We start from the raw sequence: 27,083 nt of genomic DNA on the forward strand, positions 1-27,083 counted from the left end.
GCCGCCGTCATCGTGTGAATAAATACTCATGTATCCATTTGTGTCATTCAAACGCTTTTTTAACGCGCGTTGAAAAAGCTCTCGTGCTAATTGGGCCTATTGGCTCACAAATATCTGAACACGCCTCTATTTTCAGGGCGTTAGAGTGCATGTTCAGATAATGTGAACACCTTGGCCGCACCGATATATCTGATGGCGACTGTAGTCACTGATTTAAACTTTCACGCTTAGTACAAATTATCTTATGTAGTTTGTCAAAGGATTGTCTCATTTCAAACATAGACAGAGAGAATAATAGTATCTTTGTCTTACACTAGCACCCAAAAGAAAAGGATGCGTATAAGTTTTCCTGGTTCTTACTGACTGACAAATTGGTTTGACCAACTATACCTTTAAACGAGCTATTCTTGTATATATATATATATATATATGTCGGCGACGGATGGTCCTAATGGCGGTGGGCGCGTGGGGGTAGTACCTAGATGTATTACTTCACAGCCAAAATAGTAGGTATGCTACCAACGCATGAAATAAACATTCGGACTCATTAACCATACTAGTGCCTACTATTATTTCAGTACTAAATAATCAAAATAAACGATCTTACGATGGAATCGGATTCAATAAAAATAAAAAGATCACATGAAATCGTTCAAATCTTTATTTAAGTCAAACTACACCGGCTCCAACCCTACACCTCTGACCCGAGAAGATTTAACCCGGCAACAAACTCGGCGGGACACATCTTTTCAAAACAACACATAGTTTCTTTATTTTACAAAAGTAAGCTTCTAATGGCACATAAGAAATCAAAATAACACTTGGAATAAAACACTTAGCTAAACGGTTAAACAACGTGAGAATCTATAAGCTTTCAGAATAATCCTTCAGGTGTAAGCCTTCAGGAACGTAGCGAATTAGGCACGAGCTTGGCTAACGTCCGATCTCTAGCGCGGTCCGATCAAGAAGAAGGAAGCCAGTTCCAGCGGCGGAGCCAACCGCTCCCGCCTCCAATTCAAGTTGGTAAACCTGCCTGACCAGTCTACCAACATAACGACAAAAATGCCTGCTCGTGCCTACGTTCACTCAAGATACTCCTCTTGACGTTCCAAAGCCTTCTACCTGTCATTTTCGTTCAACAATACACCAATAGATGGCGTTATACTCTCTGCTGCTCAAACATTGCTAATCGATTTTATACAGGCGTCTAACTATGAACTGTAATGCTGCAATACGTCTTTCTGGTGTCTCGCTCCGACATATATATTTCGGGGATCTCGGAATAAGCTCTAACGATTGCGATGAAATTTGCTTTATGGGGGGTTTTTGGGGCCAACTGCAACGTCGGCGTGCAGTTCCCATACAGTTAGGGAGCTAGAAAGCAATTAGTTAGCGCTTACGCAGTTCCAAATGTTACTTACTATATAGTAAAATACTCCTCCTTCTCTCCTTCCTTCCTTCCTATATATATATATATATATATATATATATATATATACACTCCTTCTGACTACCTCCCGGTGCACTTAACACTGCATAACACTCGCCTGGAGAGAGTACTCTCTATTGCCCCCTCTCTAACTTTCTATAAACTCATAAAATCTATTCATTCATTTTACAGGGCAATGGAAGACCCTGAGCAAAGACGCCGTGCCTTCTCAGAACCTGCCCAAGCTAAACCCTGACGGAACCGTCATGGTGATCCGCAAGAGCCGCACTCTCAAGTACAAGGAGAGCAGGAAAGACGAGCCCATGTAAGTATATAAGGTCAGAAAGAATGGAGGACTAAAGATGCTGCCCTGTGGCAACCCTCACTCCCACTCATTCCCTATGAATGGAGGACCAAGGATGCTGCCCTGTGGCATCCCTCGCTCCCACTCATTCCCTATGAAGAATAGAGGACCAAGGATGCTGCCCTGTGGCACCCCTCACTCCCACTAGTTCCCTATGAAGAATGGAGGACTAAAGATGCTACCCTGTGGCATCCCTCGCTCCCACTAATTCCCTATGAAGAATGGAGGACCAAGGATGCTGCCCTGTGGCATCCCTCACCCACTCATTCCCTATGAATGGAGGACCAAGAATGCTGCCCTGTGACATCCCTCTCCCTCACTCCCACTAGTTCCCTATGAAGAATGGAGGACCAAGGGTGCTGCCCTGTGGCATCCCTCACTCCCATTAATTCCCTATGAAGAATGGAGGCCCAAGGATGCTGCCCTGTGGCATCCCTCACCCACTCATTCCCTATGAATGAAGGACCAAGAATGCTGCCCTGTGGCATCCCTCTCCCTCACTGCCACTAATTCCCTATGAAGAATGGAGGACCAAGGATGCTGCCCTGTGGCATCCCTCACTCCCACTAGTTCCCTATGAAGAATGGAGGACCAAGGATGCTACCCTGTGGCCTCCCTCATTCCCACTAATTCCCTATGAATGGAGGACCAAGGATGCTACCCTGTGGCCTCCCTCACTCCCACTAGTTCCCTATGAAGAATGGAGGACCAAGGATGCTGCCCTGTGGCATCCCTCACTCCCACTCATTCCCTATGAATGGAGGACCAAGGATGCTGCCCTTTGGCATCCCTCACTCCCACTAGTTCCCTATGAAGAATGGAGGACCAAGGATGCTGCCCTGTGGCACTCCTCACTCCCACGTAATCGGCTTGTAGGCGGGGGAAGAAAAAATTTTGCTTGCATTAATTCGTACAGTTTCGAAAGCTTTTTCTAATCAATATTTAGGGTTTACAGATGCCCACGATACGATTATCCCCAGTACCGTAATTGAGCTCTTCATGAAATTAATGACCCTAGGGTCAATATCTAGAACACTATACAGACTAAGTCATACAGTCGGGATAATGTATCAATTATATGTCTTAAGTTAGTTCATGATTAATAACAAAGAAATCCCGAGAGTTTCCTGTGAGCTGTGTACAGTAAGCTCAATCTATAGTTTTTTTTTACATAATCGATATAAATGTAACTTAAAAATTCCTACACAATTCGAAAATTTGATGATTAGGTCATAATATTAATCTCAATTGATATGGAAATTTGCACCACTCGGATACCGTGAGATCTATTTATTATGATTTTTTATTTATTATTTTATGCTTAAAAAATATGTTTATTCATCCTACACTCGAAAATTTTATATTTCTACAATTATCTGTTTATTTAACACGTGTTATCAAAAAATATTGGAATAATAACAAGTGCTTTGCGAGAAATCAAAATAAATAACAAATAATTTGAGACCAATACTTTTAAAATTGCTACTAGCTACGTTCAAAAAGCCTAATGACAATACTTTGAAAGTCAATATTTATAAAAAAAACGCCACCTTTCTCACTTGTTTGACCCTGACATATCCCATCCATACAAGTGTCAAGAGTGACGTTTCTTCAAAAACGTCACTCTTGTCACTTGTTTGACACTGACATAGCCCATCCATATATGTCAAAAGTGACGTTTCTTTAAAAAAAGTCACTTTTGTCACTGACATCCCATCCATACAAGTGCTAAGAGTGACGTTCCTACAAAAACGTCACTTTTGTCACTTGTTTGACACTGACATAGCCCATCCATACAAGTGTCAAGAGTAACGTTTCTAAAAAAACGTCACTTTAGTCACTTGTTTGACACTGACATATCCCATCCATACATGTGTCAAAAAAAAAATTTAATCTGTTTATTTTCAATCAAGAGGTTAGTTGTACAATCAATCTCAGTTACAATTTCTGTATTTGGAGATTATTTAAACTAAGCTTAGCCTTATATGTGAACTTATATTGTTTTGTTACAGTTAGTGCTTACATGTTAATACTAGTTATATCTTACATTAATTCATGTTAATCAGTGCTTTCTTAAGTGTACTCTTTGCTTTATCAGGATATTTTTCTAAAGTTTCTACTACTTGTTTGGGTAAGCTGTTCAGGATGTTAGGTAGGTTTCATAAAAAACGTCACTTTTGTCGCTTGTTTGACACCGACAAATTCACAAATCTCATCCATACAAGTGTATTAGTGACGTTTCTTAAAAAAAATTCAGCTTTCTCACTTGTTTGACCCTGACATATCCCATCCATACAAGTGTCAAGAGTGACGTTTCTTCAAAAACGTCACTTTTGTCACTTGTTTGACACTAACATAGCCCATCCATACATGTCAAAAGTGACGTTTCTTTAAAAAAAAAAGTCACTTTTGTCACTTTTTTGACACTGACATATCCCATCCATACAAGTGTCAATAGTGGCGTTTCATAAAAAACGTCACTTTTGTCACTTGTTTGACACTGACATATCCCATCCATACAAGTGTCAATAGTGACGTTTCATAAAAAACGTCAATTTTGTCACTTGTTTGACACCGACATATCCCATCCATACAAGTGTCAAAAGTGACGTTTTTTAAAAAACTGTCACCTTTCTCACTTGTTTGACCCTGACATATCCCATCCATACAAGTGTCAAGTGACGTTTCTTCAGAAACGTCACTTTTGTCACTTGTTTGACCCTGACCTGATATATCCCATCCATACAAGTGTCAATGTCAAGAGTGACGTTTCTTCAAAAACGTCACTTTTGTCACTTGTTTGACACTGACATAGCCCATCCATACATGTCGAAAGTGACGTTTATGAAGAAACGTCACTTTAGTTACTTGTTTGACACTGACATATCCCATCCATACAAGTGTCAAAAGTGACTTTTTTGTTTGAAGAAACGTCACTTGACAGTTCATGAACGACCAAAAATCGTGATATTAAATAAAATTATCAGTTTCGTACGGTAGTTCCCACGCTAGCCCAGTGCGGATTGGGGACTTCACATACACCTTTGAATGTCTTCGCGGTACAGTAGACTTTTTAAACTTAGGTCAGCTAAACGTGGGACACATGTCGTTAGAAATTTCGCAATTTATACATTTTAAACTTAGGTCAATTGAGATACGTCAAATATTAGTTATAGAAACGATATGGATCGGATATATCAGTGTCAACAAGTGTCAAAAGTGACGATTCTTAAAAAAAACGTCACTTTTGTCACTTGTTTGACACTGACATAGCCCATCCATACAAGTGTCAAAAGTGACGTATCTTAAAAAAACGTCACTTTAGTCACTTGTTTGACACTGACATATCCCATCCATACAAGTGTCAATAGTGGCGTTTCATAAAAAAACGTCACTTTTGTCACTTGTTTGACACTGACATATCCCATCCATACAAGTGTCAAGAGTGACGTTTCTTCAAAAACGTCACTTTTGTCATTTGTTTGACACTGACATAGCCCATCCATACATGTCAAAAGTGACGTTTCTTTAAATAAAAAAGTCACTTTTGTCACTTGTTTGACACAGACATATCCCATCCATACATGTCAAAAGTGACGTTTCTTTAAAAAAAGTCACTTTTGTCACTTGTTTGACACCGACATATCCCATCCATACAAGTGTCAAAAGTGACGTTTCTTCAAAAACGTCACTTTTGTCACTTGTTTGACACTAACATAGCCCATCCATACAAGTTTCAAGAGTGACGTTTCTTCAAAAACGTCACTTTTGTCACTTGTTTGACACTGACATAGCCCATGCATACATGTCAAAAGTGACGTTTTTTTTAAAAGTCACTTTTGTCACTTGTTTGACACCGACATATCCCATCCATACAAGTGTCAAAAGTGACGTTTCTTAAAAACAAACGTCACTTTTCTCACTTGTTTGACCCTGACATATCCCATCCATACAAGTGTCAAGAGTGACGTTTCTTCAAAAACGTCACTTTTGTCACTTGTTTGACACTGACATAGCCCATGCATACATGTCAAAAGTGACGTTTAAAAAAAACGTCACTTTTGTCACTTGTTTGACACTGACATATCCCATCCATACAAGTGTCAAGAGTGACGTTTCTTAAAAAAACGTCACCTTTCTCACTTGTTTGACCCTGACATATCCCATCCATACAAGTGTCAAGAGTGACGTTTCTTCAAAAACGTCACTTTTTTCATTTGTTTGACACTGACATAGCCCATCCATACATGTCAAAAGTGACGTTTCTTTAAAAAAAAGTCACTTTTGTCACTTGTTTGACACCGACATATCCCATCCATACAAGTGTCAAAAGTGACGTTTCTTAAAAACAAACGTCACTTTTCTCACTTGTTTGACCCTGACATATCCCATCCATACAAGTGTCAAGAGTGACGTTTCTTCAAAAACGTCACTTTTGTCACTTGTTTGATACTGACATAGCCCATCCATACAAGTGTCAAGAGTGACGTTTCTTCAAAAACGTCACTTTTGTCACTTGTTTGACACTGACATAGCCCATACATACATGTAAAAGTGACGTTTCTTAAAAAAAAATCACTTTTGTCACTTGTTTGACACCGATATATGCCATCCATACAAGTGTCAATAGTGGCGTTTCATAAAAAACGTCACTTTTCTCACTTGTTTGACACTGACATATCCCATCCATACAAGTGTCAAGAGTGACGTTTCTTCAAAAACGCCACTTTTGTCACTTTGTTTGACACTGACATAGCCCATCCATACTTGTCAAAAGTGACGTTTCTAAAAAAAACGTCACTTTAGTCACTTGTTTGACACTGACATATCCCATCCATACAAGTGTCAAAAGTGACGTTTTTATTTGAAGAAACGTCACTTTTGACAGTTCATGAACGACCAAAAATCGTGATGTTAAATAAAATTATCAGTTTCGTACGGTAGTCCCCACGCTAGCCCAATGCGGATTGGGGACTTCACATACACCTTTGAATTTCTTCGCGGTAGGGTAGACTTTTTAAACTTAGGTCAGCTAAACGTGGGGCACATGTCGTTACAAGTTTCGCAATTTATACATTTTAAACTTAGGTCAACTGGACGTAGGAAAAAAGGTCGTTAATATTTTCGTGCACTAGCAGACATTTAATTGCAGGTGGCTGTACGCGTACGCTCGTATAAAACGCTACTCTGTAACCGCCCTAAGATACCTTCATCCTATCCAATCCGTTGCTTTGCGGCCGTGCGGCCTTGAGGTATCGCCATCGCTTCCCCTCCCGCCCCGCGCCGATCATTTAAATAATTTAACGATAGCCAATTTTACAATTGTGACAAAAGCTCATTGTATTAATAGGAGATTCTTTGACGTTGTGATAACATTAATTACAGGCTGTATGGTGCATTAAAAAAATATACTGTAGAATTAATGCGCGTGGGGTAAAATACGTTTTCTCAAACATGCAATGAAATGTCGTCGCTCCGGGCGTTATATCAGGCTTCGAAGTATCACGTTTAGGGCGGAGCAACTCCAGAGAACTGTAAAGGAATTTCATACGAAATTGAAGGCCTAGGCCGGGAAGTAATTTTTTTTTAAATTCGAATGTAAACATGGGGTCTGCGTCCATGAACAGGCTAAACAGCCGAATTATATTTTTTTTAAATATTTTTAGTGAATGAATGGTTATCGGACCAAAATATCCGTGTTAATGCCTGTTATACACGAACGTACTGATATTAAGAATACGAATCTGTATGATTCAATGTGTTGATGTATAAATTTAAAATTTTGTCTATACGTAAGTCACCAGAGACCATAGACAATATTTAAAATCCTCTGCATTTATTTTAAATATAGAAATTGAGATTCTTGTTATCAGATTGTGTATAAATAATGGCCCTAATAAGGTCTATTCGAACACTACACACGCGGGACGACTTCCGTAAAAAAAAACAATTATGGCGGGATTGGAAGGAAAATTAAAAAACTTTTGTTGTGAAGTTGGATTTTTATTATAAAGATTATAAATTTCTTTTTTTTTTTTGAGTGGTGTATTTTTTTATTTCATTGCATGTTTGAGAAAAGCACTATACATGCCTAGCCGTGAAAAGGTCTTGCCGGCTTCGTATCACTATCCGGCCTCCCTACGGTCGGCCGGCTATACCTACTCACCCGGCAAGCCCTTCTTTCCCGGCGTCTGCAGTAATGTACTATATAATTGTTTAAAAAATAGTAAAAATAAAATCCCCTGGTTTTTTATTTTATTAGATTGAGTAGAATAATTGGCGTAACAATATAGTGGAAAATCACCAAGTGTTTAATTAATGTTGTATTGTAATTATTTATTTCAAACATTTTTATTGCTGGTGACGTATGCACCACTAAAAAAGTGGTGCATATTTTACTTACAGTGTAAAATATTTAGTTATGCCTTTTGAACAAAAAATCGCTACTGTAGAATTTGATGTTTACATCTTTTTAAAAACTAAATTTTTAAATTTTTTTTTTCCAAAAATCTCAATATATTTTTTAGAGATAATTTTACACATACATTCACAAAATAGTGTTCTATTATATTCCAAACACAAATATACTGTAGGATATAATGTGATGCTCTCGAACAATTTAAAGTTTAGTAACCGGCCTATTGCTGATGTGAAAAACTCTCAAGTATAAGGACAAGGAGAGTTGTATGTAAGCATACATACTTCCATTATGTACCTTCAAATCTCTAGGAAGAATAGATGGCATACTGGCCTCACTCCAATGGAAACGTGGTATTCTGCCAGATCGCACTCTTTAAGTACAGTCAGCAGCAGAAGTTGCTAAGCGGGCGAGGTGTTCAAAATTACGTTGACACGCTCTTATTCTCTTAACAATAAAGTCGCGTCAAGATCATTTTGAACACCTGGCCCGCTTAGCAACTATTGCTGCTGACTGTACAAAAATGAGACTATGTATGTATTTAGGTCCGTATTATTTCAATTCCCTAGGAATAATAGAGGGCCAAGCATATTGCCTTGTGGTACTCCCGCCTGCGACGATATGATAATGACGATCCTGCGGCCTAGCCAAGGTGACAATCGCTTGTGCTTCTCCATCGAATCGCTTTGTGTATCTCTATCACTCTTCCATATTAGTGTGACAGTGACAGTTGCGTTTCGTTCGCTACGGAGCGTTAGCGATTGGCATGTTGTCTACGGTGCCTGTTTTTCCTGAAGAACACCTTAAAGAAAAGTACAGTCAGGGATAATAGTTATTTACGATACAAGTGCGGAAAAGAGGAAATTCGAAACGAGTGGCGATAAATTAAAACACGACCGGAGGGAGTGTTTTAAATCGACACGATTTGTGAATTACCTATTCGCACGTATCGTACAACGTTTTACAGTACATATGGCCCTAAACTTTTGACATACGCACGGAAATTGCTCTTTCCCGCACTAGTGCGAGAAAGTATCACCATATGTCTATAGCTTTTATCATTTTTTTTGATAAAAATCTTTCTGTTTACAGTGACAAGACAGAGAAGTGGTCCCCCGTCGGGATGAGCCACGCGCCGCCCGCGGCCCTGCCCGAGCCAGCCCTGGAGCCCGATGGCAGCGTGAGTAAAGATATCTTATAATTTGTTTCCTAGTTGTATAGATGGCAGCACCATCTCTCTATACCGTCATCACGTAAGTGTAAGGCCCGAGTGGACGCTCTTGTTGTGCGTGCAGCGGGGCGGGGCGTGCGGCGTGCATGTTAAACAAATGCGCACGTATAGGAGCGGCCTTAGTGCACGCTGCTCACATCACGCGTGAGCCCACAGCCACGCTACACGCGTCGCCGAGCGAGCGTCCACTCACGCCTAACACTAAGGGATTTGGATGGGAGGTGCAAGTACGTACTACTCGCCCTTTAGAGTTGGTCAAAGGCAACTAGCGTTTCAAGGATTGCAAATTCTTGAGAATAATATTATATTGTACCTTACATTATAGGCGTAAAGACCAAAATGGTATTTTGTTGCGAGAGATTTGAATAATGAGTATATGACTGTATTTATAATAAATTATTTCACGCCATGCATGAAATAATTAAAGTATCATTTGTTAACCCGTGCGACGCCGGGGCGGGTCGCTAGTGTTTCATATAAATTTTATATTAGCAAATTGTTTTGACAGTTCTAAAAAAGAAACCGATTTGACTAGTAGGATAATACCCTATTTGGGACGGGTACCTCCAGAGACGTGGCAAATGTCAGCCTAAAAGTAGTTCGCCCTAATAATAGCATTAAATGTTGAAAGGAGGATGGGCAGATTTGTATGGACACTGGCCTATGAACCAATAAGAATAAGCGACATACCATTGGAAAGGTTTTTTTATATACTCCATTTTTTTATATGACGAGACTTGTCAAATCTGTTTAAAAAAGAATTACACAAAAAACATAAGAAAACGAATAAAAAACTAAAATATCGTGACACCAAAGCATCCACAATAACAAAACCTTAATGATCTGCGACACAGGAACTTAGTATCGAAAAAACTATACAGTCACGTTTAAACTCACACTACTTTTTGCGGTGATAACTTTTTTCACACAAAGATTTGGGACTATCTGCCATAGTAGAAGTATTAGAACTTAGAATAAGCTATCCAGTAACATATTGCTTGTCCTTATTGGTCATATAGGCCAATTTGCCCACCCTCCTTTAATTTAAACTCATGCCAACAATATTTGTTTCAACTGTCTCTTTATAAATCAGTACACGAATATTTGGTTATTCCATAAGGAAATAGAACGAAATGCGTCAATACCTATTCATGTCCCATGTGGTGTGACTAGGAAATAACCATCGAGTCATAACTTCATAACAGTTGTTATTCAACAGGGAAAGTTTAGTTTTTAATGTGGTTTGAAAAGTGAACTTTCAGAACAAGGGAGATGAGATGTAGTTTACAGTACATATGGTGCTACTTTCCCGAATTGTACGATACACGTGCGAATAGGTAATTCGCAACTCGTGTCGATTTAAAACACTCCCTTCGGTCGTGTTTTAATTTATCGCCACTCGTTTCGAATTTCCTCTTTACCGCATTTGTATCGTAAATAAATGGAGTCCCGTTGTTTCCCATAAAGTTTTAAGTCATAATGTATTGATTGTCATATTATCATTAGCCATAAAACTGAAACCGTTAACATCGCAGGATTTTCGTTAGGTTATCCTATAGATAGGTTAGGTTTGTTTTATGGCATTCCTGAAAAGTGACGCGTTTCTGAACCAAATGAATTATGAATAACGAAAATTCGGGCAAACAATACATTATGGCTTAAAACCACTCTTAAAACTATTTGGGAATCAATAGACCCTAAATAAAGTCCGTCAACCAAATCTTGTCAGTAGTAAAAGGCGGCAAATTTGAAAAATCGCGGGTTAGCAACACTGTGTTCAAATAATTCCAAAACGCGTGTCATCTGTGTTTTATCTGTGGAATGTGAATCGTGAATGACAGCCGTCACCTTATTTGATTTGTTTTCATTTGGTTTTCATTCTGAATCGTTTCTGTTTCAAGAGATATTTCTGCTGTCACCATTAAATACCAATACATTAAATAAGAATAAGCATAGCTAAGGGGCCTACAATGTACAATCATGCTCGTTGATGGTAAACATTACTAAAAATTGAGGTTACCTATGAGAAGTACTGGAAGAACTCTTTCGAACTTTTAAGATTATGTTCAGTGTTTTTGTTTTAGGGTTAAAAGGCATAAATAAAATTAAAACGTATGTCTAAATCTATCCAACAAGACCATAAATTGTGTCCTGGAAACCGTCCATAGGCCCACATGTCTAATATTTTCAGCAATCAGTTGTGACTATTTACAAAGGTAAACCTTTTAAACAGTATTAAGAGCCTTGATTATATCGCCGTTCTTTCGCAATATCTACCTAATCCATACATGTTTGTTGCAGGATTAAATCTTGCCCAATATAAGGCGTTCGTAGTAGGTAGTATCTCTTCAGACAATACTTACCTATGGCGGTTTATGTACGTGTACAACGCAACCAAGTCGAAAAGTGACCCTTATGTTATTTACCTTTAAATTAAATAAACACCCAAATATCAGTTGTTTTATTTTTAATATGTATATTGTACAATATATATACCAATCAAAAAAATTACACAGGTATGTCATATTCATCCAGAACAGTACACTAATTTACATTAACAAGTGGCATATTATAGATAGGGAACAAAGAGAATATAAGCACTGATAGGGAGTTGTTTTTGATATCTTCAAATTCGTTCATCATTTTGATTAACATTGTTTTAACATCGCTTTTAAATTGTCCGTCCATGTTTCAATTCTTTTCAATAAACCGCGAGTGACAATTTGAATTGACGTACGCAGGGCGCGCTCAGCGGAAAAAAAAATCTTTTGGTTCGATGTACATTGCTGCTTTTCTTAGCGCAATACTGCTCTTTGAGTGTTGCCCTACTTTAGTTTGCTTTACATTGCTACTGACAAGATTTGGTTGACGGACTATAACTATATCATCGCAATTGCTCACATCACATTTCATCGTTGCTCGATGTCACATTGCTGCTTTTTAGGGTTCCGTAGCCAAATGGCAAAAAACGGAACCCTTATAGATTCGTCATGTCTGTCTGTCTGTCCGTCTGTCCGTCCGTATGTCACGACCACTTTTCTCCGAAACTATAAGAACTATACTGTTGAAACTTGGTAAGTAGATGTATTCTGTGAACCGCATTAAGATTTTCACACAAAAATAGAAAAAAAAAACAGTAAATTTTTGGGGTTCCCCATACCTAGAACTGAAACTCGAAAAAAAATTTTTCGTCAAACTCATACGTGTGGGGTATCTATGGATAGGTCTTCCAAAATGATATTGAGGTTTCTAATATAATTTTTTTCTAAACTGAATAGTTTGCGCGAGAGACACTTCCAAAGTGGTAAAATGTGTGTGTCCCCCCCCCTGTAACTTCTAAAATAAGAGGATGATAAAACTAAAAAAAAATATATGATGTACATTACCATGCAAACTTCCACCGAAAATTGGTTTGAACGAGATCTAGTAAGTACTTTTTTTTTTAATACGTCATAAATCCCCTAAATACGGAACCCTTCATGGGCGAGTCCGACTCGCACTTGGCCGCTTTTTTAAGCTACCAGTGGTTTCAGAGAGGTAAGTAAGTATCTGCTTGTATTTCGATGGTTCGTTTTAACGTTAAACAGAACAGTTAGGTAGGTAGGTACCTATGCATCCCGCCCCGGCCACTACTAGATACGAGTGCCACTATCACGTTACTACGATAGTTTTTTGTGCATAAATCATAGTTGACAACCCTAGAGCGACCGCCGAGCGTAGGTATGAAAAGTGAAGTACATACATGTGATTGACTTCTGTACTGTATCTATTTTGTGGCTTGACAGACTATGTTATTTTCCAGTTGGCGTACCGCCTGCAGACCCTTCACGCCATCGCGGCGGGAGTGTCGCCGCTGTCCCCCCCTCCCCCCGCGCCCGCACCCCCCGCCGCCAAGCCGCGCAAGCAGGACGCCTTCATGCAGACCGACCCCGTGCAAGAAGAGGACGAGGATACCGACCAACCAAACAACAGTTACAGCGAAGCCTCCAACAATTCATACCATTCGCAGTCGGAGCAAATAGGTAACTAATAACCAGGGATGTTGCGAATATCCGCAACCGCGGAACTTCCGCATTATTTTCAACATCCGCATCCGCATAAAATCGATGCGGATTTAATGCGGATGCGGATGTGGAACAGGTCGGTACAGGAACGTCTTAGCACCGGCGTAAGTGCTAGACTGCTAGGTAATTTAGTCATTAACCAAAAAGACCTATTAGACATGAGCAGTCAAGCGTGAGTAGGACTTAATGTACGGAACCCTTGGAACGCGAGTCCGACTCGCACTTGGCCGGTTTTTTGAAATAAAAATTACTAAAATGTAATATTTGACGTTTTTTATGTACCTATCTTGACATCCGCATCCGCATCCGCGGATGTGAGCCTTTAAAAATCCGCATCCGCGGATGTCAAAAAATCGGCATCCGCAACATCCCTGCTAATAACCAATGATTTATAACTCAAGATAGGTCATAGGCGTTCCAAAATTGAAGCGCTTACCTTGTGACAAATTGGACAAGTTGCCTTTAGTCGCGGCTGGACAAGCGAGAAATGTGCACGTGCTAACGAGCTCCCGCACACCGAAAGAGAAAGAGACGACCTTATGAGTGTAACAAAGATGGATGGACTGAGAAAATTAATCAAAAATAACGGATTTCTTCGTAGGCACAGAAATTTTTATGGAATTATTTTTTTTGCTCCTCAAGTATAAGTATAACCTATCTATGGTTACAGATATAATATCATTCCTAATAACTCTCTTCTCTTCTTCCTCGCGTTTGTCCCGGCCTTTTGCCACGGCTCATGGGAGCCTGGGGTCCGCTTGGCGACTAATCCCAGGAATTGGCGTAGGCACTAGTTTTTACGAAAGCGACTGCCATCTGACCTTCCAACCCAGAGGGTAAACTAGGCCCGTATTGGGATTAGTCCAGTTTCCTCACGATGTTTTCGTTCGCCGAAAAGCGACTGGTGAATATCAAATGATATTTCGTACATAAGTTCCGAAAAACTCATTGGTACGAGCCGGGGTTTGAACCCGCGACCTCCGGATTGCAAGTCGCACGCTCTTACCGCTAGGCCACCAGCGCTTCAGGTAACTAATAACTATATTCACATTTTTAGGGTTCCTTACCCAAAGGGTCCGTCTGTCTGTCTGTCACCAGGCTGTATCTCGTGAACCGTGGTAACTAGACAGTTGAATTTGTATTTCTGTGATTTCAATATGATGTATTTCTGTTGCCGCTGTAACAACAAATACTAAAGAGTACGGAACCATCGGTGGGCGAGTCCGACTCGCACTTGTCCGGGTTTTTAGGGTTCCGTACCCAAAGGGTAAAAACGGGACCCTATTACTAAGACTCCGCTGTCCGTCCGTCCGTCCGTCTGTCACCAGGCTGTATCTCATGAACCGCGATAGCTAGACAGTTGAAATTTTCACAAATGATGTATCTCTGTTGCCGCTATAACAACAAATACTAAAAATAAAATAAATATTTAAAGGGGGCTCCCATACAACAAACACGATTTTTTTGCTCTATTTTTTGTTGATGTTGCGGAACCCTCCGTGCGCGAGTCCGACTCGCACTTGGCCGGTGTTTTGACTATAGCTTACCGTTTTTTTCGGGTTATTCCCACTAGTTACCACCAAGATATTACCAGTGGTAACTATTGGGAAAAAGAATTCCCAGTAGTTACCACCAACTCGGATTGGCTAACATTTTCCGTTTCTGTTACAGCCGAGTATCCAGTACAATACAAAGAACCAGAAAAATCGTACGAACCAAAATCGTACGATTCAAAATCGTACGACGCAAAATCGTACGACTCAAAATCGTACGACTCAAAATCGTACGACTCAAAATCGTACGACTCAAAATCGTACGACACAAAATCGTACGACTCAAAATCGTATGACCCTCCAAAAGACTACACGAAACAGACAGACGACTACATACCACAGACTGACGAGGAATATAATAAGGAGGCCGAGAAATACGCCCTAGGCCAGAAATCTCTCAATGGATACGATAAAGACCAGTACCAGAAAAGCTTGGATTACCAGAAAATGGGACAGCTGTATGGGTTCAGCGATAAACAGGAGTTTAGGAATTACTATCCCAATGGGTATACAGATAGGTAAGTCTATATTTCTAAATTCTTAAACTAAAGGAAATAAACAAATAATAATAAATTTTAGGGGATATCTTACACAGATCTACCCCAAACTAAGCAAAGCTTGTACTATGGCTGCTAGGCGACGATATACATACTTATATAGATAAATACATACTTATGTATATACATAGAAAACACCCCTGCCTCGGGGACAAATATTTGTGTTCACACAAATAAATGCCCTTACCGGGATTCGAACCCAGGGCCACGGCTTCACAGGCAGGGTCACTACCCATTAGGCCAGACACTTCGTCAGTATGGAAATTTTCATCTTGAACTTGAACGAAATTCTAACCAGTCCAATCGCTCTACGCATCAAAACTTGCATGAGCCTGGTGAATCTTTTCATCAATTCCTTCTTTGACCGAAGCGTAGCGAAGGTCTACGTTTTGACTCGGGCATTTTGCTTTTGTATGTCCGGATGTTCTCCTCTACAGGTCACAATTCTCAACCGATTCTTGTGAAATTTTGTGACCAGATTCTATGAGTATATAATTTTTTTTTGTCGATCCCGTTTTGGAAATTTTCAAAAATGGAGGAGTTGTGATACCTCGCGCTTAAACAAATAGTCGTATCGATATCATAAGAGTATTTTCTTTTTGAGACATATTTACATAGTAAATGGCAAAAAATGCAGAAAAATTGTATTGCTGGTTTAGGCGGTATTTAGATATTTAGTTTGTACACGAGAATGAGTAGCCGAATTTCGTCAGCTTAGCTAAGAACTATCATGGGGCATTTTGTAAACAATCGCTTTTTTTGTTTGCACACAAAAAGTCTGGGTTCGATCCCCAGTAAGACATAACTTTTTGTATTTTTTTTTGTCACTTAAACTTCGTATTTTTTTTAATAAATTAAAATCTTTGTATTGTTGATTGATCAAACCGCTGTGTGGCGCTGTCATCGTGCACGGTCCCAATAAGCTATGCTCGCGAGGTCTACAGCTCACAGAGCCACTAGTTTATTATGCGTATATTTTACAGGTAGACACAGTCACCTGCAATAATATGTTGCTCAACGAAGGCCGCAAAATATCTGACACGATTTTATTTGTAGAGCCATAAGAGCGTGTCACATATTTTTTCGGCCTTCAAAGAGTAACATATTATTGCAGGTGACTGTACAATTCTATGGAAGTTTTTGCATAACTGCTTCGATATTTTGCATTTTATTGGCTAAAAACTGTGAAAACTGAACTTTCTTTTATATTAATTGTATACATATAAAACATCCAGGCTTTGTTTTCTTACTTCGTTTATCTAATCTATCTAATACCTTTAAACGAGCAATTCTTGCATATTTATTTATTTATATATATATATATATTTCGGGGATCTCGGAAACGGCTCTAACGATTTCGATGAAATTTGGTATATGGGGGTTTTCGGGGGAGAAAATTCGATCTAGCTAGGTCTTATCTCTGGGAAAACGCAAATTTTTGAGATTTTATATGTTTTCCGAGCAAAGCTCGTTCTCCCAGACATTTAAATATATATTAAACATATCATAAAACTTTGAAACTTTCGAAAACATGCAATAATCAATTTGAGAAGGGGTTCCTGAAATTACCATCGCCTCCACTGTTAACTGACACTTCCTAAACCTTATTACAAAACGCATAAGGTCCACCGATGGACAGTTATATATTTTTCTCTATTCCAGTGCGGAGATCCTCCGTAACCAGCAAGCGAACCTCCAGATACTCCAGCAGCAGCACCGGGTGACGGAGAACCAGAATTTCTTCACCGAGGGTATCAAGCAGGAAGTAGACCTTAGCGGAGAAGACATGTATGACCGGGGCAAGGAGATCGCTGAGAGAGGTGAGGAGTTCTATATAACATTTTAAGCGCCTTTGCACCATTCCACTAACCCAGGGTTCGCAAGTTAAACCTGGAGTTACCAAGGTTACCAGTACAAGTACCAGCAAGCGAACCTCCAGATACTCCAGCAGCAGCACCGGGTAACGGAGAACCAGAATTTCTTCACCGAGGGTATCAAGCAGGAAGTAGACCTCAGCGGAGAAGACATGTATGACCGGGGCAAGGAGATCGCTGAGAGAGGTGAGGAGTTCTATATAACATTTTAAGCGCCTTAGCACCATTCCACTAACCATGGTTACCATGGTTACCAGTACAAGTACCAGCAAGCGAACCTCCAGATACTCCAGCAGCAGCACCGGGTGACGGAGAACCAGAATTTCTTCACCGAGGGTATCAAGCAGGAAGTAGACCTTAGCGGAGAAGACATGTATGACCGGGGCAAGGAGATCGCTGAGAGAGGTGAGGAGTTCTATATAACATTTTAAGCGCCTTTGCACCATTCCACTAACCCAGGGTTCGCTAGTTAAACCTGGAGTTACCATGGTTACCAGTACAAGTACCAGCAAGCGAACCTCCAGATACTCCAGCAGCAGCACCGGGTGACGGAGAACCAGAATTTCTTCACCGAGGGTATCAAGCAGGAAGTAGACCTTAGCGGAGAAGACATGTATGACCGGGGCAAGGAGATCGCTGAGAGAGGTGAGGAGTTCTATATAAAATAAAAAACCGGCCAAGTGCGAGTCGGACTCGCGCACGGAGGGTTCCGCACCATCAACAAAAAATAGAGCAAAACAAGCAAAAAACGGTCACCCATCCAAGTACTGACCCCGCCCGACGTTGCTTAACTTCGGTCAAAAATCACGTTTGTTGTATGGGAGCCCCACTTAAATCTTCATTTTATTCTGTTTTTAGTATTTGTTGTTATAGCGGCAACAGAAATACATCATCTGTGAAAATTTCAACTGTCTAGCTATCACGGTTCGTGAGATACAGCCTGGTGACAGACGGACGGACGGACAGCGGAGTCTTAGTAATAGGGTCCCGTTTATACCCTTTGGGTACGGAACCCTAAAAACCGGCTAAGTGCGAATCGGATTCGCGTTCCAAGGGTTCCAATGGTCGGACAGACAGACAGACGCACGAGTGATTACTAAAAAATATCTATTGTTTTAATTAATTTCATTTATTCAAAGACCAACTGAGGTCATTTTTGTTAGTACAAAATAAAACCTAAAATATATAGTTAGTATTTAAACATACATCGACCTTCTTTTAGTACTAATATGGTTCACTATGGCTATGAACTTGTGGTGGTAATTAGTGAGTTTTGCTTGTCACCTGACGGTTGTCTAAGCATCTACGCTTCACTTTTTTCGATTTTTTGATTATTGTAAAAATTTGGAGTGACTATCAAATAAAATTATTCTTAAAACTGCAACATTCATATATTTACAAAGTACGTTAATTAGTTTTTCACCTCAGCAGCTCGAACAAGGGTACTTTGCTACTTAAAAACAGTGAGCAAAATCGCATTTTGCTCACTGAGTGAGACAAAATGAGCAAAATGCGATTTTGCTCACTGTTTTTAAGTAGCAAAGTACCCTTGTTCGATCTGCTGAGGTGAAAGTTTAATTGTTGGTATATCTTAAGAAAACATGAGTGAATAGGTAAGTGATGAAGAAGGAATACACTTTTCGGGTTCTCTAATATGTTCTCACTGCTGAGGTGAAAAATGTTGTGTACTACACGAGATCAAAGTTATTTACATCTCGTGCGCTTTTGAGTCCCTTACTACGCTCAAGATTCTATATTATAGAATCTTTCGCTTGCACGGGACTCAAAATAAGCACTCGAAGAAATATCAAACTTTGATCTCTTGTTGTACAAATAACTATTATACATTTATACACTATTTAATATTTTTATTTTGAAGTGACGTATAATAAGGTGCGTGGTGAATCTATTATAGAATCTTTCGCTTGCACGGGACTCAAAATAAGCACTCGAAGAAATATCAAACTGATCTCTTGTTGTACAAATAACTATTATACATTTATTCACTATTTAATATTTTTATTTTGAAGTGATGTATAATAAGGTGCGTGTTTGTAGAGGCGGGCATGTACGACGCGCAGCGGCGCCTCGCGCAGCAGCTGAGCCTGCCGCCGCCGCCCCAAGTCAAACAGGAACCCGAAGGTAGCCACCACCATAGAGAAAAAAATACATAGAGTGCTCACTCCATACATCAGTTCAGACTATTCATTTCAGTGTCTACATCTAGCACCGAGTAGCGGAACTATCAGTACTGCTACTTGACAATAGATGTAGCACCGACCGGAAAGTCTTATGCTGTTGAGATAAGACTTTCCGGTCGGTGCTACATCTATTGTCAAGTGGCAGTACTGATAGTTCCGCTACTCGATGCTAGGTGTAGACACTGAAATTAATAGTCTGAACTGATGTATGGAGTGAGCACTCTATGTATTTTTTTCTCTATGACAATACTAAACAAACATACAATGAAGGGCCCAATCCCACAGACAAGACATCCTCTAGACAGCATAGTAGCGCTACCCCCACTGCCACAAATATACGGTAGTTTTACTCCATCTTCGAGTCACAGTGTCTTTGTGTGACGTCCGTGTCTTTGAACGGACCAATCACGGCACGGGACTCGCTCACCTCGTCCCCCGCACCCCAGTATTTTTGGCAGCGTCGGTTTCATGAAATAATTGCTCTAAACTCCGTCTAGAGGATTCCTAGTCTATGGCCAAATCCATACTAATATTATAAATGCGAAACTGCCTTTATGTTAACTATTCCCGCTTAAACCGCTGAACGGATTTGTCTGCTGAATTTGGCATAGAATATTAAGTAATAGTATTATCATACAGAACGGTCACGCACCGCCCCGCCCCGACTCGCATTACCTCGCCCCGCGACATGAATCTGACGGACTTCTGGCGTACTCTCAGTAAAGCAAGTCGCTTTACTGAGAGTACGCCAGAACCCACACATACACATTGACGCGTGTACAGACGTGCCGCGCACACATATAAACGCAAATGATTTTTGATGTATGGCGTGTCCGCCCTGTGGTCCCGAGGAAGGACATAGGATAGTTTTTATGTCGGAAGTCATCCCTAAAGGGGGTTAATAGGGGGTGGAAATGAGAAAATTTATGACTTGCCTGTTCATAGGGTATTTGTCAATTTTGAAGTGAAACTTCTTTAGCGGCGCTGTGCACTTTTTGTGATGGGGAAAAGATGTTAAACTCGCGACAGGTCACGTGACCGACAGATTCGACAGATTGAAAATTCGTAAGACGGACACGTGACCTGGTCGAAAAACTGTTACAATGTCATTGAGTTTTCACTTCTGCCGGCACTCCCGGAGTGCAACCCGTTGTTTTTTTTTTATGAATGGTATCAGTCGATCAGGTTTGTTTTGAGGATCAAATGTCTGTATTAGACAATAATAATCGTTACAATGTCATTGAGTTTTTACTTCTGCCGGCACTCCCGGAGTGCAACCCGTTGTTTTTTTTTTTATGAATGGTATCAGTCGATCAGGTTTGTTTTGAGGATCAAATGTCTGTATTAGACAATAATAATCTTTACAATGTCATTGAGTTTTTACTTCTGCCGGCACTCCCGGAGTGCAACCCGTTGTTTTTTTTTATGAATGGTATCAGTCGATCAGGTTTGTTTTGAGGATCAAATGTCTGTATTAGCATAGAGAAATATAGTAAAACAAGAGTGCTCACTCCATACATCAGTTCAGACTATTAATTTCAGTGTCTACATCTAGCATCGAGTAGCGGAACTATCAGTACTGCTACTTGACAATAGATGTAGCACCGACCGGAAAGTCTTATGCTGTTGAGATAAGACTTTCCGGTCGGTGCTACATCTATTGTCAAGTAGCAGTACTGATAGTTCCGCTACTCGATGCTAGATGCTAATAGTCTTTTTGGTTCTAAAACTGATGTATGGAGTGAGCACCCTATGTATTTTTTTCTCTATGGTATTCGACAATAATAATTACTTACTTACTTGGAAAAATGTAGATTTAGATTATAAACTATGTAACTATGCATGAATGAACAGTGTAAAATAAATGCCATACGATAAATAAATAATAATAATCATAATTATATGTTTTATTACGTGGCAGGCTGTGAAAATGTAATGCAACCGCAGGGGAGCCCCTACGGATACTCAAACGGACTCAATGGTGTACAGGGTGAGTCATTTGAATTTAAACTTAGAATGTAAGCATTAAGAGCCAACAGGAGTGGTCATTTCTCCATACAAACGTACTCGACTGTTTCCTCCGTGGGTTTTGAAGCTAGAGCAATGATTTTTTCAACACAGATTAATATTGTCAATATCTGTGTCGGACCGTTTTGGTTTTTTTGATATTTTTGTTTTTTAAGGCGCTAAAGCCCTTCAAAAATGGCCAAAATGGCCTAATTGACTATGCCGCAATGAGAGGCGTGCTATTCAAAACTGACACCAATTAGTCAAAAAAGCAAAACGGTCCGACACAGATAATGTCATAATCATTTAGATTTCCAAATTTGGTTACGATTGGTTAAGTTTTGAAGGAGGAAACAGTCGAGTACGAAACCTCGATTTTTGATATTTTTACGCAGGATTTTTCGCCTTGTCCTTATCGCACTAGTTTTAGGAGCCGCTTCCGTTAGCGAGACGGGTATATTTACCTAAAATATTTTAATCTTAGCTCCTGTTGGCTCTTAAGGTTCATTTTATATTGTAACCTTTGTCGCCAGTGGCCGACTGCGGTCAAACGGTTAATCACCCTTATTGTAAGTTCTATATGACATCAAACTTGTTTAAAAGGGCCTCTGCGCTGTTGGATTCGGCCCCGCGCACGCCTACCTAAGGTCCGGTCCGCGTCTGTCTATCCGAAACTACTGGGTCTAAAATTTTGAAATAAATACACAAAATAGTTCTTTACCTATAGATGGCAGGAAAACCTATCAGAAATGTGCAGTCAAGCGTGAGTCGGACTAATTACCTAGTTTTTGATCCGACCCGTACGGGTTTTTAATGGACATTTCACTCACGTTTCACATAAAAAATACATTGTTAAACATTGTGGAACCCTTGGAACGCGAGTCCGACTCGCACTTGGCCGGTTTTTTTTTTAATTATTTGTGTTGTGCAGGATACTACGAGCAGCTGTCTCGGCCGGGGCCGGAAATGCTCATCGCCAAGCAGAACGCCTTGGCTGCGCACACGCAGTTGTGTAAGTTATTATTTCTACTCCCGTACTTTTATTTGTCATTTAAAGGGTCACACCTTTAAAACCCTACCTTTTAGTTGTCGAGACAAGTCTTTAGTCTATTCCCCAAAAAAGCATTTGGGCAATTTTATTTAAAGTTGTCCCCTACACTTTTTTTTCAATATTGAGATTTTTTATGTTATTTCTACTCAAAATCATGAGTTCTTTTGATCCTAATTTTTCGATCTTTCCATTCCGAAACCGCCATACAAAGTCTATGAAAAAATGGTAATGGAATGGGAAAAAACCTTGGGACACTTTTTTTCTCCCATTAGGATAGAAAGAGCTCGTGATTCTGAGTAGAAATAACATATAAATTCACAAATTAAAAAAAAAGTGTAGGAGACAACTTTAAATAAAATGGCCCATTTGTGCATAAACGCAATATCTTTTTGGCACTTTTCGTTACTTCGTGTAAATGACCACTTAAAAAATATTGTATGAAATACATTGTTGCCAACCTTATCTTAAATGTCATCTCTGACAAATAAGTGAACCATAGACATGTTTTTTTTTATTTCATTCATTCTTTTAGGTTGATCATGAAAAATATTTGCAAAATTTACAATTTTATTTAAAAGTAAGTGCTTGGTCGTAGAAAAAGTATTGTATGCAACGTTGTTTAACTGAGTCAAAAAATACTCGTGGCGTCTTTATTAATAATTTCCGACTCGCACTTCGCACGTCCGGTTTTATTATATGGGGCATTATCTATGAAAAGGGACCTTATTGTCAATGACGCTTACGCCGCACAGCGTCGCTCGGCATTGTATTTATATCGGAGCATCGTTAATAATGGCGTAAACGCCATCGACAATAGGTCCCTTTTCATATATAACGTCACATATTATATTTTTCTAATGTTTATTTGTACATTCGCAGGGCAAAATACAATGAAGAGACCATTCTTCTATAGTGAAAGTCCACATTACAGCGGCCCGCCCTTACTGCATAGATTCGAGGTAACAAATCACTAATGTGACATATTAATCAGGGATGTTGCGAATATCCGCATCCGCATCCGCAACCGCGAAACTTCCGCATTATTTTCAACATCCGCATCCGCATAAAATCGATGCGGATTTAATGCGGATGCGGATGTGGAACAGGTCGGTACAGGAACGTCTTAGCATCGGCGTAAGTGCTAGACTGCTAGGTAATGTAGTCTTTAGCCAAAAAAAACCTATTAGTAATTAACAGTCAAGCGTGAGTGGGACTTAATGTACGGAACCCTTGGAACGCGAGTCCGACTCGCACTTGGCCGGTTTTTTGAAATAAAAATTACTAAAATGTAATATTTGACGTTTTTTATGTACCTATCTTGACATCCGCATCCGCGGATGTGAGCCTTTAAAAATCCGCATCCGCGGATGTCAAAAAATCGGCATCCGCAACATCCCTGATATTAATTATCATTATATTATGCGGATCTAAAAGCGCTGGTGGCCTAGCGGTAAGAGCGTGCGACTTGCAATCCGGAGGTCGCGGGTTCAAACCCCGGCTCGTACCAATGAGTTTTTCGGAACTTATGTACGAAATATTATTTGATATTTACCAGTCGCTTTTCGGTGAAGGAAAACATCGTGAGGAAACCGGACTAATCCCAATACGGGCCTAGTTTACCCTCTGGGTTGGAAGGTCAGATGGCAGTCGCTTTCGTAAACAATTCCTGGGATTAGTTGCCAAGCGGACCCCAGGCTCCCATGAGCCGTGGCAAAATGCCGGGACAACGCGAGGAAGATGATGATATTACATGTGTTAAAAAAAAAGATTTTTGGCAAAAATAATTAAATTAATAATTTAATTTCCAGGATATACCAAGAATCCTTCAGTGAGTAACATTCCAAAAAGGCGGTGAATAATAAATATATTATAATATAAAAGTTAATAATAATTGTAAAACTATGTTCTCTTAAAGACGATAATCTCTCGGTTTTCTTTTGTAATAATATATTTTTTATCGTGTTGATGATAAATATCTTGGCTACAGTCCTTTATTTAGCAAATAATTTAAAACTAAAACCATAGAGAAAAATATACATAGATTGCTCACTCCATACATCAGTTTTGATACCAAAAAGACTATTAATTTCAATGTCTACATCTAGCATCGAGTAGCGGAACTATCAGTACTGCTACATCTATTGTCAAGTAGCAGTACTGATAGTTCCGCTACTCGATGCTAGATGTAGACGCTGAAATTAATAGTCTTTTTGGTACCAAAACTGATGTATGGAGTGAGCACTCTTGTCTTACTATTTTTCTCTATGCTATAACTTAAAACGTCAGATTTTTATGTTGATTGCTCAAATACTACCTAATTTCCAAAATAGACTCTATTTCACAAATTTGACAATTGTCATCTGACAATGATAATTTGCCGAACAGTTTTGCCAAACTGTCATTGTCATAACATTTTGGCAAATTGACAAAACATGAAATGTGACAAATCTCAACAACTATTCGTGTTACACTAATCTGATAATTAATACGTGGTTAACACTTACAATATTTTTTACATAGCTTGGGTACAGTGACAGCTGTAATCTCCATACAATCAATAAGATAAGATAAGATAAGATTTATTCATTTAAAACTTATGCTAATTTGATTGATACAATGGTAATTATCCAATTTATGGTTAAATACTAGTACATTCATAGATTCAACTTAAAATAAGTAAAGGTCATGTTAAGGACTATAAATACAGGACAAATGTGTAACCTTAAAAGGCAGAATTGTGTTGAGGTGACACCCAAGTTATATGAAAAATACTATAATCAAAGAGAAAACAGTGTATAGAGAGTTACTGTCATGGTAAATCATGTAGTCACAGTAAATTAACCGCCATCTTTTGACAGAAGATTAAAACTGTTAGAACGCCATTTGATTTTGACCCTTATTCTTTCACTGATATGTGTTAATTTGTTAAATATTGAAATTAACGCCATCTACCCGACAGTAGGCCAAAGGTTATGGCGCCATCGCTCTAAAAGATTGCACCTTACCTTTGTCCTACTGTCGGGTAGATGGCGTTAATTTCAATATTTAACAAATTAACACATATCAGTGAAAGAATAAGGGTCAAAGTCCAATGGCGTTCTAACAGTTTTGATATTTTGTCAAAAGATGGCAGTGAGTTTACTGTGGCTATATAATATACTTTGACAATCCGCCTCTATTTCAATAGAGATTCTTATTGCCTTAACCATAGAGAAAAAAATACATAGATTGCTCACTCCATACATCAGTTTTAGTACCAAAAAGACTATTAGCATCTAGCATCGAGTAGCGGAACTATCAGTACTGCTACTTGACAATAGATGTAGCAGTACTGATAGTTCCGCTACTCGATGCTAGATGTAGACACTGGAATTAATAGTCTAACTGATATATGGAGTGAGCACTCTTGTCTTACTATATTTCTCTATGCCTTAACTGACTTTATTAGTCAATCAATTTTTTTTTAATTATAAAAAATAAATATGTTGTAATAAAGGACTGTAGACCCAAAAGTCTAAGCAATCTTATATGAAGTAAACGTTGAAAATTGTACAAATTACATTAAAATGATGGCATTTTTCGCTTTTGTATGAAACTACGTACAATAATTACATTACGAATAAATTTATAATTTTTAGTCACGAACTTCTATGTTTAGTCATAGAGAAATATAGTAAGACAAGAGTGCTCACTCCATACATCAGTTTTGGACCAAAAATACTATTTCAGTGTCTACATCTAGCATCGAGTAGCGGAACTACCAGTACTGCTACATCTATTGTCAAGTAGCAGTACTGATAGTTCCGCTACTCGATGCTAGATGTAGACACTGAAATTTAAAGTCTTTTTGGTACCAAAACTGATATATGGAGAGAGCAATCTATGTATTTTTTTCTCTTATGGTTTAGTTTATAATGAAAGTAACTAAAATAAAAGTTCTCGATAAAAATATAAGGTTCTAAGGCCTGATGATTGATAAAAATTCATATTGTAAAAGTCGAAAACGTTATCATTTTAAAATATTTCTAATGACTATGACATAACGCTGCAGTTAACGTTAAGATAGAAATCAGAAAACTAATTTTATACGAAAGGAAAAGAGATTTTTTTATTAAGGTATTGTAAATCTTTATGAGACACCTAACATCTTCCATATATAAAAAAAAATTCTTTGGGATTTGTTAGAAAACTGGCTCCTATCTTATCAATTTGAAACTGAAAATTTAAACCAAAATGTAACTTCTGACACTAGTTAGAAGTCAACATTTTAAGTGTCAGATGACAATTGTCAGGTTGGCAAAATAAGGGCCTGCTATTCTGAAAAATTGTGACGT

General features: G+C 39.1%; 1 protein-coding gene across 1 annotated transcript in view; it reads left to right on the forward strand.

The window, feature by feature from the left end:
- LOC134660539 (uncharacterized) overlaps positions 1-24,763 on the forward strand; it is a 30,033-nt gene extending 5,270 nt beyond the window's left edge. Inside the window, exons 2-11 of the mRNA XM_063516317.1 lie at positions 1,622-1,754; positions 9,304-9,391; positions 13,245-13,464; positions 15,178-15,577; positions 17,279-17,436; positions 19,549-19,632; positions 21,613-21,681; positions 22,630-22,710; positions 23,629-23,708; positions 24,558-24,763. Of these exons, the coding sequence (XP_063372387.1) occupies positions 1,622-1,754; positions 9,304-9,391; positions 13,245-13,464; positions 15,178-15,577; positions 17,279-17,436; positions 19,549-19,632; positions 21,613-21,681; positions 22,630-22,710; positions 23,629-23,708; positions 24,558-24,581 (1,337 nt within the window). The 3' untranslated portion in view covers positions 24,582-24,763. The remainder of the gene's footprint in view (positions 1-1,621; positions 1,755-9,303; positions 9,392-13,244; positions 13,465-15,177; positions 15,578-17,278; positions 17,437-19,548; positions 19,633-21,612; positions 21,682-22,629; positions 22,711-23,628; positions 23,709-24,557) is intronic.
- Positions 24,764-27,083: the final 2,320 nt, after the last annotated feature.

Source organism: Cydia amplana, chromosome 27 (assembly GCF_948474715.1).
Source record: "Cydia amplana chromosome 27, ilCydAmpl1.1, whole genome shotgun sequence".
Taxonomy (NCBI): domain Eukaryota; kingdom Metazoa; phylum Arthropoda; class Insecta; order Lepidoptera; family Tortricidae; genus Cydia; species Cydia amplana.